Below are 16,279 nucleotides of genomic sequence, written 5' to 3'. Positions count from 1 at the left end.
GCACAATTCAGCGGGGAAACTCTGTCAGCCCGACTCCTTGTGCACTAGCATCAACCACTTGCGGGGACCTTTAAGGTGAAGCTCCAGCAACCTCTGCCCATGACGCCAGCTGGCTCTTTGAGCTACGCCGACAGCTTCCTGCGACGGTCGCCCTGCTCCTTGCGGCCGTCTCCAAAGCGAACACCACTCTTGGCACAAATCTGATTATTCTGTTTAAATCTGCCTGTGATACCCACAAATAAAAAGGTAGAAAAAAAAATGATTTCTGTTGAGAGCCATCCTTATGGATGGGTGTGCCGAATGACTTTTCCTTTTGGTGGTTTTTTTTGGTTTAATGGGTTAGTTGTCTGATGCTCAGAGACAATAAAAGGATCTCTATCCATGAAAAAAAAAAAAATCCAAGAAGGTACACTTCAGCGGGACTAACTTTTTTTGACTGTATCCGACCTGCACTCCATCACTGTCAGATGCGCTATTCTCACTAAATTCTTTTAGTATTCATATTTCCGGTTCAACTGATTAGATTTTTGTCACTTTGGTCTTTTTTTTTCTTATTAAATTTTACTCTATCTATCAAACTTAAGTGAGTGATCCTTTTTGTGTGGTATTTTCATTGTGTTACTGTTTTACGAATACTTTACTCATTGCCTCTTAGTTAAGCCTGAAGGCTCTGTGCCAAGCTATCCAAGTGTTGACAAGGTTTTTGGTTGCTGCTTGACCAGGGCTCAGACCCAAGTCAACTAGTAACCCAATTTCTCACAAAGACCAGTAAGTGGCACCATGCAACTCTGCACTGATGCTATTCCACGCGAGAAATGACGTGCAAGGCCTATATAGACGCCACTGCAGCTAGCTGACGTCCGTCTCTTCCTTTCCACGTTGCCAGATGCTGATCTGAAGCTGCCTCTGGTCTCTTTGAGACCCTTACCGCCTCCTGAATTTTCAGTGTGCAGTGGAAATGTCACCTCCCAAAATGGCAGGTTTTAAACTCTGAAGGACTGTCACAAATAAATGTCTGTGAGAGATCCTCATCAGATTTACCTGTTGTACCTACGATTGAGTTGAAACTCTAAGGCCTGCAGTCATTGCGCACCAAGGAACCCGAAGGCCATAGGAGACTGTGAGGCAAAGCTCTACATTGCCGAGCACAGAAACACTCCATGACGAGACAGGTACGAGTCGAAACTTAGGTCCCTGTCCTGTTCCGGATCCAGAAGTCACAGCAGTAGTTCCAAAGATGGTCTTCGTCTCAATAAAAGTCATTGGGTAAGTCCATGACAAATCACAAGGACTTGAAGCGAGAGTCGGTCCCCTCCTGCCACTCACATTCTCCTAGGAAGGTGTGTGGGCAACACCATATAACTGACATCCCCTTATCTTTACCACTTGTCATTCTTGGTGTAGACCAGAACATAACTGGGACAGCACGATTTTTTCTGTTTTATGCTATTCTGCTGGCAAGACGGCAGATATGCATGCACTGGGTGGACACCACCCCTCCCACCCACTCAGCATGGCTAAATTCATTATATGAAACCTCCAAGGTAGATCTGAGAAGATCATGTAGAGCCCAGAACCTCACATTTTGGAAACTTTTAACAGAGTGGAAGTGAGGTCCTTTTGGGTTTTTTTTTTTTTTTTCTTTTCCCAATATCCGATGATTAAGCCCATCCACTCAATAGTTCAGTATGGTGGTCTGCCCAGGTTCCGACATATATATACTGAATACTTAGACACGAAGTTGCTTTGAGACATCGTCGTAAGATGTATGGTTGCTCCCATCAACTCATAAAATTCTCTGCCAAGTTGTGAAGCGGCTCAATCATCAGGGCCTTGCTCCCAGAGGCAGTGAGATTGATTGTTGGTTGGTTCCTTCCGCATCTAAGGGACGTGTGTCGGGCAGATGAGGATTAAAAAAAAAACAAACATATAACTCGATCTCGCTCCCGAAGTCAATCGACCTCTAAGCCTATCCCACAACTTGTGCTGGCAGAAACCTAGTTTTCTGGGCCATCCGCCACTCTGAAACAGATCAAACAGTTCCACAAGGCCATGCTCCGTCTCTTGGAATCATTACCAACTCTCTCTGGAGCCCCTTTGGATCCCACAGAACTGAGTGGCCCTCCATCTGCAATACGACCATCGCTATTTGGCGATCTCCGAGCCCATTATGGGGCGACTTCTTGCTCACCTTCCGAATATGATGCCACAGTACACGCTGGCACCTGGAACTTTTATGTTAGTTACATTTATGCCGGAATCCGAGGTACCTATTGTACAAACTGACTCAGAGCTGGCGCCAGGGCGACCTCAACCATGGCTGCTGTCGAGGCAAGACTTGCGCCACTCGACCTGTGCCTGCACAATAGAGAGCACATTCCCTGCATTCCCTGTTTGACATGGATTCGGACAATGACTGCGCCACAGGTTATGTGATTGGGCAGCCATACCATGCAGAGAATTGGAATGGTGACCTAGAAGAAGCTAGCTGCTTGGATATCTTGCCTGGCTCAGAGCTCCTCTTACGCCCTGGTCTTGCCACTGAAAAGAGCACTTCTTATTCCATGGTGATGTGTAGGGTGGCCCTTGACCTCCAACTTCACACCTTAGAGGTGAAGACCAATGTCTTGCCAGAGGTCCTCCAGCTAGGGCAAACACCCTCCTTTCAGTGAGGCACTTACAGGTACCTTGTTGGGGGCTTGGCCAAACGTTGCTCTGGCTCCCCTGTCAATTACCAGATCACAAGAAATCACCACCCTGGGTGACCATGCGTTTTTATCTTCGCACTCCTCCACTGAAAGCTTGCTTGTGCAGGCATCTACAAGCCATGCAAACCCAAACGGATTTCCAACTGCATCCCTTGATAATTGAGTCAAAACATGTCAATATGTTTGGAAGGAATCTTCTCATCCACCAGCTTGGCTCTTAGATCAGTGAATGTCAACTTCTCCTGATACCCTATTCCCCGCCCTTTGGGATTCAGTAGTTTAAGTCCTCCCAGGTTTTCTTGAAGAACTCATACCTGTCCTCGCTCAGGCTTTAAAGGACAGTTGTGAAGCAGCCCAGTCCACTTGTGCTTGGACACCACCGATTCCATCGGGCGGGCCATTGGCACTAGTGTCGCCATTCGCCTAGCTACGGTCAACCATTTTTTCAAGTGATATCCAGTCATCCCTCCTGGGCATGCCCTTTGACAGGACTCATGTGTTTGCGGACAAGGCAGATTGTGCTATAGAGCGATTCAAGGAGAGTAAAGCCACGGCACCCTCCCTTGGCTTATCTGCCCCACCTCACCAACCCCGTCAGCCTTATGGCATTCGTCCCCCACAGCTCCATTTTCCAAACCTCCTTTAGCATTCCCATAGTGGAGTATGGCCACCTGGTGGGAGGCAGGACCTGACTTTTCTTGCTGGGTTGGCAGGCCATAACATTGGACAAACAGGTCCTGCAAATTGTTTGGAAGAGGTCCTGCCTACTCTGCCTTTCCACACTGCTGCATCTTTCACTGTCCACCCAACGACCGATGGAGGACCATCGGTCTGTTTTGTGGCAGTAAGTGCAAGAACTTTTGGCCAAATGGGGCTTTCAAGAGGTGGTCCGCAACAGAAGTAGAACGTGGTTGTTATTCTCGCTACTTTCTGAGGGCCAAGAAAGACAGAAGCTTTCGTCCTTTTTTAGACCTGCACCCTCTCAAGTTCTCTCTTACAAAGGAAATGTTAAAAATGCTCACATTGGCTCAGGTCATGTCTACTCTTGACTCTGGAGACTGAATTGTGGCATTTGACCTGCAGAATGCCTATTTCCATGGACCCGTCTTGCAGGCCCATTGGCACTGCCTACGGTTCTTGGAAGGGTAGGAGCATTTCCAGTTCACGGTGCTCCCTTTTTGTCTCATCAATACCCCTCAGCTGTTCACGAAAGTGATGACTGTGGTGACAGCACACCTTCAGAGGTCCCAGTCTTCCCCTACCTAGATGACTAGTTGTTTAAGCCGGGCTCACCCCAGGCAGTTGTCAGCCACTTCCAGACTATGACAAACTTTCTGTCATCTTTGACAGAAAGTGGTAACCAATGCATTGCTTCTGGTTTGGGATAGTTGTCTTGGAGAAGTGAAGATCAGAACCCTGCTGTCTCTGGCGGAGTCCCAGCTCCATGTCAACCTTTTGGAGTTGCTTGGCATTAAAAGCCTGCCTTTCGTCCATCAGGGGAGATTGATACAGGTGCTCATGGAGAACACCACCGCATTGTGGTACTGCAGCAGGCTGGAATCACAAACCTTGTGCCAAGAAGCACTGCATCTCTGTAAATGTCTGAACCACCAAGGAATTTTCCAGGTTACAAACTACCTGGCAGTATTGTTAAATGCCAGAGCGGACGAGCTCAGCCATCGGCTCCTTAGCAAATCTTGGGTGTCAGTTTCACCCGTAAGAAGAGCATGGTCTATTCTGTGAATAGGGAGAACCTTGGCTCCATCTGTTTGACACCACCAAGAACTCACAATGTCAGCACTTCTGCGCATTGCCGTTTCCAATGCATCTCTGGCTTGGAGGCACGTTCTGCCTCAAGTGGAACTCAGAAGTCCTGCATACGTTTCTGCCGACAGCACTCCTACCCCAAGTTCTCAAAAATATCAGGATCATCTAGGTCCAAGTCATTCTAGTCTCCCCAGATTGAGCGCGGAGAGTATGGTATTCAGAACTCCTGGGCTTGAGCAGCCGTCCTCCGTTCAGGCTGCCCCTCTAAAATAATTTGCTGTTGCAGTAGCAGGGCAGGGTTCTGCACCTGGCCCATCACAATCTCTACCTTCATGATTAGAGATTGAGCAGCGACAGCTGAACACCTTCGACCTTCATTCGGAGGTGGTTAATGTCATCTTGCCAGCCAGACGCCCATCGACAAAAACTGCATACACCTGTCATTGGGGACAAATGTATTGATTGGTGCGGTACTAAGCAGATAGAGCCCCTCCAAGCAAAGTTATCTGACATCTTGTTATTTGTTTTGTCCCCCTGCTGGCAGGGCCTTGTTCGGCCTTTCATATTAGTACCAAAGAAAAGTGGGTGAATGATCAGCTCTTTGTGAGGTTATCTGGATGGAAAGAAACAAGGCTTTGCAGAAGAGAACCGTCTCCGACTAGATTGTCCTTTTGCATTAAGGTCTGCTACACATTGGAGGTTGAAGTTGAAGTTGAAAGTGATTTATTAAGCGCTCTACAACCAAGCGGTTTCTTGGCTAACAAGCAGGCTCTGGAAGGACTGCGTGCTCATTCTACCAGAAGCAAAGTTGCAATTTCTGTGTTAGCACGTGGAGTCCCTGTGCTGGTCATTTGCCAGACAACTACATGAGCATCCCTCCATACGTTCACAAAGCACTATTGTCTAGACAGTCAGGTTTGCCAAGGGGGGCATTTTACTAGCTCTTTCCTCCAGGGCTTTCTGGCTTAAGCCCGGTCACAGAGCCACCCCAAATAGGTACTGCTCTAGTATATATTCAAAAGGTGAAGTATATGCGACCAGAAGTCTCGGTTAGAAGAGCAAGCTACATACATTTGGTAATCAGGTGCGGTTCGTCCATTGGGGCGTGGGGGCGTAGCCCCCCCTGCCCGAAGCCGCCCGCAGCTCCCTCGGCGTTTGTCACAGTCTTAACTCAAAATCATGTCAATGAATCAACATGACGTCAGACCGCGTCATGTTGATTGATTGACATGATTGTACAGGCGGCAACACAAGTGCCCATGAGTGGGGACGGAGGGTGAATTTTTACCCGTGCCCACGCATGCGCACTTGTGTTTTTGCGACGTTGCGCATGCCCATTAGGAGCCCTAATGGGATTGCTGCGGGCGAGAAGGTACCTGTGCCCCTGGCGCCAGGATTGGCCAGGGGCGCTGTGAGCCTGTGACGTGTGGGGAGCAGAGCCCAGAGGTGGCGCGGACCGGGACCGGCAGCAAGGTAAGAGTGTGTGTTTTTCTTTTATTTTAAAGTCTTTGGTGCGAGCGTGCATGTATGCATGAATGTTTGGTGGAGAGTGTTGTGAATGGATGTGTTTGTGTGTATGCATGTGTGAATACATTTCTTTGAGTGTTGTGTATGTGGGTTGGGGGGGGGGGGTTGCCGCCGGCCCGAGTGGCCTGGGGCCTGCACTTGCAAATCAGTTTGCGCCCCACCACTGTAAAATGTCACCAGCCGCTCCTGTTGGTAATACTCTTTCTGGTAGAGCCTTTATCTAGCCATAGATTCCTTGATGACCCTCCAATCCGTTCTGTGATTGGACTCTATCCATTAATAAAATTCCAAGTTTAGGAATCTACACACTGGTCACAACCAATTTGGTACTAGGGCTCTGCGTCTTGGGGCACAGACAGCCTCAAAGGCGCCTGGCGTTATCCTGCAAGATTGGCACCAATATAAGCCTGCATGTCTTTTCCAGATTGGAACCATGTCAGTGCTGAGCTATACGGCGCCACCTACTGGCATGCAGAGGTGCTGCTGAAAAGTTTCTGTATCCAGTCTGATGCTTGGGGAATATTAAAAAGGGCGAGGAATCTGCAGTTCCATAAGAGTCACTATCCGAAAGAGCGTTACCAAAAGTAAGCAACTTGTCCTTCAAGTAATAATTTTGGCTGCTCGACCAGTTGCAGCCCATCCACCAAACCAAGAGTTTGTTGCTGGTTTGATGGCTCTTTTGATTGCTGAAACTACTTCAGCTGCTGCGGTAGGATCATTTTTAACAAAAACACAAACAATGCTGGCCTGTTCTCCATAGAGTGGGAGTCCAGTTGCCATTTTTTGTTGTTTTCCTAATACAACCTCCCAAAGCAGACACTTGTATTTGGAAAACAAAGAAACATCACTGCCCCTTAGAAAAACTTCTCTTAACACGTTTCATACATTTTTTTTCCTGTGGTGTGATCCCAGCGCATTGGGTCACAGATAGATTCAATGAACAGCAGGAAAGGCGTAAGGAGGTCCATCCTAAATAGTTTGTGTTTCCTCTAGCACTTTACTTTGGTTCCGTACTTGGAAAAAACATCACTTCTTCTGCCTCTTTATAAGACGAAGAATTAAGAGGTTGACGGATAGGGCATCCCGCAGCTTTTGGTGAATGCCCCATTACTGTCAATCTATGAATAAGCCAATAAGTGTTATCATAATGGAACTTCAGGGTTGTTTAGATGCCTTTGTTTATGGTTAGGCAGAAAAATACTCATTGGAATTAGTGTCTTTTCTTGTTGTCATAGCGCTATTTGTTCTCTGGACTGAGCTTGTGCCCACAGGGGAATGGCTTGGTCAGTAAGACTCGAGGGGTGGGGGTGAGCTTCAGAGTTTCTGGAAATCTTGCTGGAATTCACTCACATATGAGCAACAGATTACTCAAAAAATGTTATGGGAAACCATCTGGTCCCCATTCAGTATCAGGATATCGGGTGTCACATCTGCCAAGTTGTTACTCCCAGAGGGGTATCCAAAGATATTGGAGTAGACGCCTCACTCACTTATCGTGACATACTTCATCATCGGCGCCTATCCACAACCTGGTAAGATGATACTACCAGGGTGGACTCAACCATAGATGGAAATGGGAGTTCTTAGATAAAGCAAGCTGGATAAACAGGGACCCAGAAAGGTGATTTATTAAAAAGTACCTCAAGGTAAATCCAAAGTTTTTCCTTTATTAAAAGAGTACCTAGGGTATGGATAAAAACTTGAGTTTATTTGGTTTTGAATCTTATCACTCAATTATACCCTTTAATTTTTGTGCCAACATATTTCGTCCCTCGCTATGAGCCCAGTCGGGTCTTGGGGCCTTTGTCGGGGTTGTCTCGTCGGTGTCCCTGTCCTTTCTTGTGTACGCACACCATGCAAGCTCATGAGGCCTAAAGCTCTCACCTGTCTTGGTATTTTGCTTCAGAGGTTTTTTCTCCTCTAATATGACTTCTCAAGGTTCATGCAGATGGTGCGGGATGTTGCTGTCTTGTAGTCACACATTCGTCAAAGAACAGGCACCTCGGAATTACCTAGGTCCTGCGGCTGCGACTTCTGCTGGGATATCATGTTAATTATTATATGAGAATCAGCGCTTGAGGGAGGCTTATGGGCCAATGGAAAGGAATGAAGATGGTGGGAGGGATCCACAGTATTTTGTGAAATACCCCTGTTTTTAGATCTTCAAAACAGATAAATGTGTGTATTTTTGTCTGTGTATTTGAAAAACCCAAGTGAAATCTGACAGACATCTTTGCCATACCGACTGACACCCCCTGTACTCAACTATTTACTAAATAACACATTTATCAGGGGGGTGTAATACCCCAAACACCCCCCTGAAGCGACGCCCCTGCTTGTCCAGAAAAGTGCAGGGCAGAGGCTGGAATCCTGGCAGTGCCACATAAGCTCATGCTGCGGGCCAAAGGATAAAGAACTTAGTGCTTCTGAATTCTTGTGCCAGGATCTGACTTTCTTATGTTTAGTCATTGTACACTTGTGTTGTAGAGCTCCCACTTCAGTTGATAGTAGTTCATACCGATGCCTTGTAAAGGAATGCAGCTCAGTGGTAAACACCAGTACTCATGCAAAGCGCTCTGATACCTTCGGGTCAAGTTCGCGCTGTATCAAACTCCGGGGGGAAAAAAAACACCATATAGCCCTGAATTATTTCCGGTGTCCTTATAACTCCCAGAGGCCAGTTTATTCAGAAAGTTCCTTCTTGGACTTGTAGGAATAAAAATGTGGATGGCCGGCAGCAGATAACTGGCTGCCTCTGCCTCTGAATGCGAGCACTGGTTCTAGGCTCCTAGACATATCACTTTGATGGGAACAGGGAAGATGAATCTGCCACTATTTTCGAAATAAAGCACAAATGTGCGTTGTAGGACAACCACAAAACAAATCAAGCCAACATATCTACTGTCAAGATGCACTGTGTGCGTTAAATGCTTGGCCGCTTTCCCGCAACATCTGTGTCCAAGGCAACTTCCGGAATGGCCGCTGTTAGCACTGCCAGAATTATCTTGGACCCGCAATCAGTCGCTTTTTGTGCTGAAGAATAGCTTTTTGTTGTTTAATAGAATAACACAGTACACAGGTGCCCATCAAAATGTTAGAAATGACGGGCATTCGCGGACGGATGAAGATTGTCACAGTGGTGGATTTATTCTCACGTGCACGCAGACACGGTGTACATGTGATTGTGCAGCCCGCATTGTGGCAGCTGTTTACGTGCAGCGCACGGGGAGCGTTTGTTGAAAAACGTAGCCTGTAGTCTTTCTGTTGAAAGTGTTTGATTAAAATTGGTTTTACTAGCAGAAAGATATTAAGTGTCAGACACTTGCAAAGAAGTGCCCTGCAGCTGCCTTTGAAGAGGCTCAGTGACTAAACGCAGAGCCCTTTAACTACCCACGGTAACTTCTGAAGATGTTCATGCGGTGTCATCCCAAAATGTGCCGACTTGGCGGAGCGCCAGCCTCCGTTGCAAACCCTGCAGCTCTTCTCCTTTCATACCAGCGAAAAATCCCCGAATATTTGGCTTCTCTTTGTATGCAGCGGCATGTTGTATGATTAATGAGAAAAGCTCACCCTCGCCGGCTTCATTTAACCGGCTGTGAATGATGTCCTATCTGCTTTGATCCCCTGAGCAGTGTTTCTGCGTCTGTTAGATACTGCACTATTCGCCAAGCTCTTGGGTAAAGGTATTTCTTTCATGAACCGCCATTTTACTGTAGGCGTACCTGGCCCCTGTAGACCGGCCCATTCTAGAAGGGGCGGAAGCCATTTTGAAACGTCTTTCAAGGGGTCAGGTAAGGTTGATGCTTCGTTGGTGGCTCCTGAAAATAATGAAATATCTCGATAGCTCTTTGGCAGTTTTCTTCCTTTGAGAACCGTGCCAAGGTCTGTCAGGAAGATGGTATTTTAGCCAGATCATTGGTCCATGTGGATGCAGAAGAGACCTTCATGTTAGTCCCAGTCAGATCCAGAGACGTGCTGCGCACATGTGAGTTCTTGGTTGTTAGAGGGATTGGTTGTTGCCGTGGCTCCTCCTCCAAGAGTCATCGCAGAATTGACCGCAGTTTGTGTCGGTGGCGTTGCATTGAACAACCACTCTTATTAGATCTCACTTATAAGGTGTCACCTCATTATAAAAAACTGATAGTCACCAAACAGTTCTGGATATTGACACTAAAATGCTGGGAAAATATCACTTTTATGTTGATTCATCTGTACCAATTGAAGCCTGTCTTAAACAGCTAAGAACGGACACTGTTGAAGTCTTCATATCTAAAGCTTGAGCTCCCAGAAAAATGTCATAAACCTAATTCAATGCGGAGAACTAGTTTGACGCCTCTCCTATGTTGGCTTTCCGACTACACAAAAAGTGGAAGGTTATTGCCAAATCATTAAGTACCATCCGAATGGTACCAGCCATAACACAATCTTCTTTACAGCCGGCAAGTTACTTTCTAGCTTTTAAGACCCAAGCCTTCTTTCGCACCAGGCCTTTAGACACCACATCTAAAGTGACTTCAGTAGCATGCTTCAAAATTGCTCCTGATGGAGAGAAGGATAATGGGGTAGCCCCCTAAGTTCTGCATGCGTTGTACTCTTAAGGCTTTTTTGCACAGCAATGGACAGTTTCATAATGAAGTTATTTAGAAACTACTGAATTAGACTTAAGCTGTTCACAGGTGCCTTCTCCTCTCCCCTGTTTAGTCTCCATGTCATAGAATCTATCCACAGGTGGAAAATGGGAGGTGAGCTGACTGCCCATGCAGAATAGCATTAACTTAAAATTGACTTTTTTACTCACAACTCTTGGATGGACACCATTATGAACATCCATCTACCAAGGCTGCAGTCATTTGGAGTAAGTTGGCCCCCTACCTTTCACTCATAGTCCCCACCTTGCCTCGAGGAAAATCCAGTCTGGTTCTGATCTGAAGAAAATACAGTTGCTCAGATGGTTTGAGAGAGGGAGAGTACACGGTTGGGGTGGATTACTCGGTGGGCTGCGCTCTTGCCTAAAGCTTTGGACCTTCTGCCCGTAAGGCTGGTAGATGGACCTGATGAAGTAAAACTAACGAAGCCCTTGAAGGTGCTGTAAAGCAGTAATTAAACACACCCCGCCTCCTAGAGTATTCACGACTGATGCAAATGTACTATAATGCCCGGTGCTACCAGAATGTTTAGCTAATTTCAGTTTTTTGTGTGCTTGCTTTAAAGGCTGAGAAAAAGAATGCAGATGCACAAAGCTCCCGCCTGGGCGCCCTCTCATCCTCCTTACGTGGCCAGCACAGCTTCCTGTCCAGCTCCCTGCTCTCCGACTCAGCTTGTAAGTATTAGCATGACAAATGTGCCTCTGATGCCTGACCCAGATATAATAAATCTTCACGGTCCATGTCTCATTAAATTTAGGTTGTCTGTAAATATAATTTTCCTTTCACATTTCCTCTCTTTCATTCAGAGTCTTATTATGGCTGACAAGAATGAGCATTACTTCAAACTACTGTTGGTAAAATCCTCATGTGAGTCCCAATGCCATTAGTCCTTTCTCAGATCTGTGAATTTGAGTGGACCACTTAACAGCATCACGGCTTTTCTGATGGATACTTCTAACTGCAGAGATCTCATCTTCGAATATTCCTCAGGGGCCAGACTGGAAACGTTTACCAGCAATGCTGCAGTGTGCTGCTAGGTGGTACAGTGCGACTCTGCACTTGCTCTGTACCACCCAAAGGGGACGTAGTGAATATACATATAAGCTGCCACCGCTGCACGCTGGTGCCAGTTCCTTTCTTTTCACACCTTTCGATATGGATCCATTGCTTCCCTCCCAAATTCGTCAGTCTACTGATGGCTCCCTAAAAAAAACAAATGAAAAAGAAGCATCCGCATCCCGCCACTCCATAGCCAAAGAAGGGGTGGCAGGGCATCACAGTGTCACTTGGTCCCTCTTGAAGTCCCCATTGGCAGTTTTCTAGACCATCAGCAATGAGGCAGCAGATAGAGGCCTTCAAAGAGGTCATGTTGCAGATTTTCAGCACAAACCTTGCTCCTTCCGTTGTGCCTTTGGGCGCCAAGGATCCACAGGGATCTCCAGCCGGGTTCCTGTCTAATGGTCCTTCCCCAGTACCAGCGGACCCCTTAGGACCATTCAGGGTCCCATATCAACTCCTGTACATACATCTACTCCATCTCTGGGACCTGCACCAGACAGTCCCTCGTCCACTCTGGGCACTGGAAGAAATGTTGATTCCGATGTCTAACCCTAATCCAACTTTAGCACTATCTTGACCAATGTCAATATGAGATTATTAAAGCACAACCGGTCTTCATAAAGCCTGGCGCTGTACCAATGCCTCTACCAGGGCAGATTGCACCAACAGAGGCGCCATTTATCTGTTTGGCTCTGACTCCGAACAGGATACACCACCAGAGAGACGTGATCATATTGATGGGGAAAGGGACGGTGATCTCCTCCCCCCCCTTATAACATTGACAATTTTTACTTGGACTGACAAAAGGACAGTGGGCTTGATATTTCCTCTCATATAGAGTTGGACTCAACAATTGGACAACCAGCAGGAGAGAGGGCATAATTTGCATTAGTGGTTCGATGGGCAGCTGAGGTCTTGGAATTACAGCTGCCTTCATTTGAGACCAAGACTAACATTTGTATGGACATTTTGCAGGCTGGGCCAGCCACTTCTAAGCCCTTTACTTTTCTTTATCGAGGCCCTTACAGATATCTTGATGGGTATTTAACAAAAGCCCTGCTCTTGCCCTCCAATGAGTATGCCGTAGGCCAGCATCACAGCTCTACGCCTGGTGACCCTGATTTTCTCTCTAAACAACCTACCCCAGAGAGCTTGGAAGTTCAGTCTTTAACCAGCAAGTTGAACCCTCAGTTCATTACCCATGAGTAGTCCAGATAGGGAGTCTAAGAGTATTAAGGCATTTGGAAAAAAATGTTCTTCTCAGCTGGACTGGCTCAGATCTGTCAATGCTGTCTGTTTTTTGCTCTCTCTGACATACCAGCAAGATGTTGTCAGTGGTCCCAAAAGCCCTTGAGCCTCTCTGGCCCAAACAGCTCTTGATGGTCAAGACAGGTTCAAATACTTGAATCATGGTGGCCTCGATACGACTGATTGCCTTGGAATGGCGATAGGCACCAGCTGTGTGCTTTATGGCCACACATGGGTGCATGAAACAATTAGAGAGAGAGGGTAGGAGGCACTCTTAGTCCCCCGGGTTGAGTATGTCAAACAAAGAAAGAGTGTCATGCGCAAAGGGATCTGTGTAAAAGCACAGAGGCAAATACTGTAAGAAAAATCCTCTTATGGAGACAGTGGAAACCTTCAGGGTTTTTTTTTGGAAGTCCTCACTCACCAACCTGGTTGGTGACATGCTTCATCATCGGGGTCCCACCAGGAGAAGCCGAATGCCTCCCTGGTGTGCTACAACGCCAGATTACTGCGGAGCTGGATTTTGTGACAGTGATGTGAAAAGTGATGTTAAAAATGTCTGAAACTGTGCCAACCAAAACGATTTTATTCACTGGTCAGTTTAGACATAGTTAAAAGATATGTGTGGTAGTTCTCCCAAATTTATAATGCTCACACTAGCCCATATCTTGCCTGCTCTGGACCTGGTGGACTCAATAGTGTCCTTGGATCTGCAGTACACAGGTTTTCCTAAACCCATGCTGCAGTTCCACAGGTGTTACCTGTGGTTCAAGGTCAGCCAGGAAAATATCAAGTTTGCAGTACTTCTCTTCAGCTTTACCAGTGCCAGGTGGTCTTCCTGAAAGTGATGGTGGTCGTTGCAGCACACCTTCGGAGGTTGAGATACCAGATTTCCCCTACCTTGACCACAGGCTGGTGAAGGCACTCTTGCCACAGTAAATCATAGACCACCTCCAGATGGCAGTGGGAACCTCTTGATATCATTTGGGTTCACGATTGACAACTCCTTAGCAAAGGCTGCCATTCTCAGGAGCTATCCTAGAGACAATGCAGTTCAAGGCTTTCCCTCCACCACATTTTAAGTTTCAGCCTCTTTACTGGATCTAAGTTAGAGCAGCTCTGAGGCTTCTAGGACTTTTAGCCTCCTGTATCTTCCTGGTCAGCTATGCAAGGCGGCACATAGAGGCGATGTATTGGAACCCAAAGATCCAGTGGGCCCTGCACTGAGGGAATCTGTTGGTTGCCATTCACATTACAGGACAGACAACTCACAATTTCCAGTAGTGGCTTCTCAAAAGGTGTTGGTTGAGTGGCAAGCTCCTCTCCCTTCCCCACCCAGAGCTGCTGACATTGGTGAGGAATGCATCACTGCTGGGTTGGGGATGTCATCTGGGGAAGGCTGAGTTCAGAGGACTTGAGTCTCCAACGAAAGCGTGGCTCCATATCAGCCTGTTAGAGCTGTGGGCCATTCATCTGGCTCTTTAAATCTCCCTACCATCCTTGAAGGAGAGGCTGGTACACGGTCTCATGGACTATACCACTGCCATGTGGCACTGCAACAAGCAGGGTGCAGTGGGGTCCTGGTTCCTGTGCCAAGAGGCTCTGTGCTTCTGGAGTTGGTTGGAGTGTCAGTGCATATCCATGATTATAAAGCCCCTGACAGTATCTTTGAACAGCAGGGAGGACGAACTCAGCCAGTGGTGACTGGCACATAACAAATGGCGTCGGCATACAGGAGGCACAGGGGAGCTTCCGATAGTTGAGGGAACCCTGTGTAGATCTTTTTACCACCGTTAAACTTACAGTGTCAAAACATTTGTGCGTTGGAGTTACCATGAAAACTCTCACTTGGGTGGAGCACATGTCTCCTGTACTCTTTCCCACATCTGCTTCTCCTCCCCAGAGTTCTGAAAAAGACCAGGGGCTCCAGGCCCAAGAGTGCTTTACGTGGAACCTCTGGGCATGAGTGTCTGTCCCTCAAACAAGTTGCCACTCCCACAGGATCTTCTGTCACAGCAGCAGGGCAGGGTAATGTCCCTAAACCTGCGCAATTTGTGCCTCCATATGTAAAGATTGAGTGGCGCCAATTGACTTCATTCGAACCTACACCTGAAGTTGTGGATGTCATCCTTGCTGCCTGGCGCCCATCTATGAAGTCGAGGTACGCCAGGTGCTAGAACAGATTTGTAACCTGGACTGGTGTTTGCAAGACTGACCCTGTACAAGCTAAACTGTTGGATGTTTTATTATTTGTTTTTCTGAAAAGCAATGCCTTGCAGTGGGCACTATTTGACCACAGATCCTTACTGCCCCCAACTTCCCCATCCTGTGTGGTGGTCTCTTTTTCCCATCTAAAAAGGACCCAAATTGGATATCTTCAAACTGGTGATGGCAGTTGTTTTGCGCTTCGCATCGGACGAAAAGAAACAAGTGAGAAACTGACATCATAACGCAAGGGTGGCGCTTATGTAGCTCTGCTCTGTCATTTCCTGGGCGAAATGAAGGCCTTGTGGAGTCACACGGCACTACCTAGTGGTGCACAGGATATCTGCAAGAAATGTGTCCAGATCCAGCCTGGCACCTGGGAAATATTCTTAAGGTGAGCGATCTACAGTTAGGTTGAATATCCACCAGAATAAGCATTTCCAAAGGTAAGTAACTTGTTCTACAATATCAGCTATTTTGTATTTGGCCTTGAAATTAGCAGAGATCCATTGCAGCTCTTTATCATCACCTGTCTTCAGCCTCAAGAAGTGGATGGGGGGTGTGGGCGCTTTTTTTTTTTTTACACAGAAAGGCGTGTATTAGACTCTCCTCAAAATTATTTTGTCATTCCTCAAACTTGCTGTGTCTGTAATATACTCTTAAATTTGTGTTTATATTTTGCATTTGTTACCAGTAGACCCAAGCTGTCTTTGGATAGCACGTTTTGGTGATTTATACTTAAACACTTATGCTGATTTCACATGTAATCAACTTCAAAGATAACATATTGGCAGCTCGTTTATTGTGGTTTTCAGAAAAGTTCTGGTTGCTTGTTTGTTTTTTGGGATGCCTATGTTATATGCCAGTATCACAAAATATATGGTTCTGGTTCAGGTGCTGACACCTCAATTAATGTGGGATAAATGTTGCTTAACTGTTTAACTATGTCTACAGGTTAAGTGCTAATAATATGAGCTCCTCTGGAAGTTTGCCTGAGGGCCTGTTTTAGAGTTTGGCGCATGGAGTAGTGCCGGCTGAATGGAAGCGGACATTACCTCTATAATCTCAGCGGTTTTCCACTTGCCAAACTTTGTGATGGCCTCCGGTCTAGCAGCCCTC

General features: G+C 46.7%; 1 protein-coding gene across 1 annotated transcript in view; it reads left to right on the top strand.

Moving 5' to 3' along the window:
* The window catches only part of CEP128 (centrosomal protein 128), a 757,252-nt gene that overhangs the window by 702,055 nt on the left and 38,918 nt on the right, over window positions 1-16,279 (top strand). The window contains exon 22 of the mRNA XM_086937589.1: window positions 11,214-11,322. Within this exon, the coding sequence (XP_086793715.1) occupies window positions 11,214-11,322 (109 nt within the window). The remainder of the gene's footprint in view (window positions 1-11,213; window positions 11,323-16,279) is intronic.

The sequence above is a fragment of the Lissotriton vulgaris genome, chromosome 9, assembly GCF_964263255.1.
Source record: "Lissotriton vulgaris chromosome 9, aLisVul1.2, whole genome shotgun sequence".
Lineage (NCBI taxonomy): Eukaryota > Metazoa > Chordata > Amphibia > Caudata > Salamandridae > Lissotriton > Lissotriton vulgaris.
This window is presented reverse-complemented; position numbering and strand designations above follow the sequence as displayed.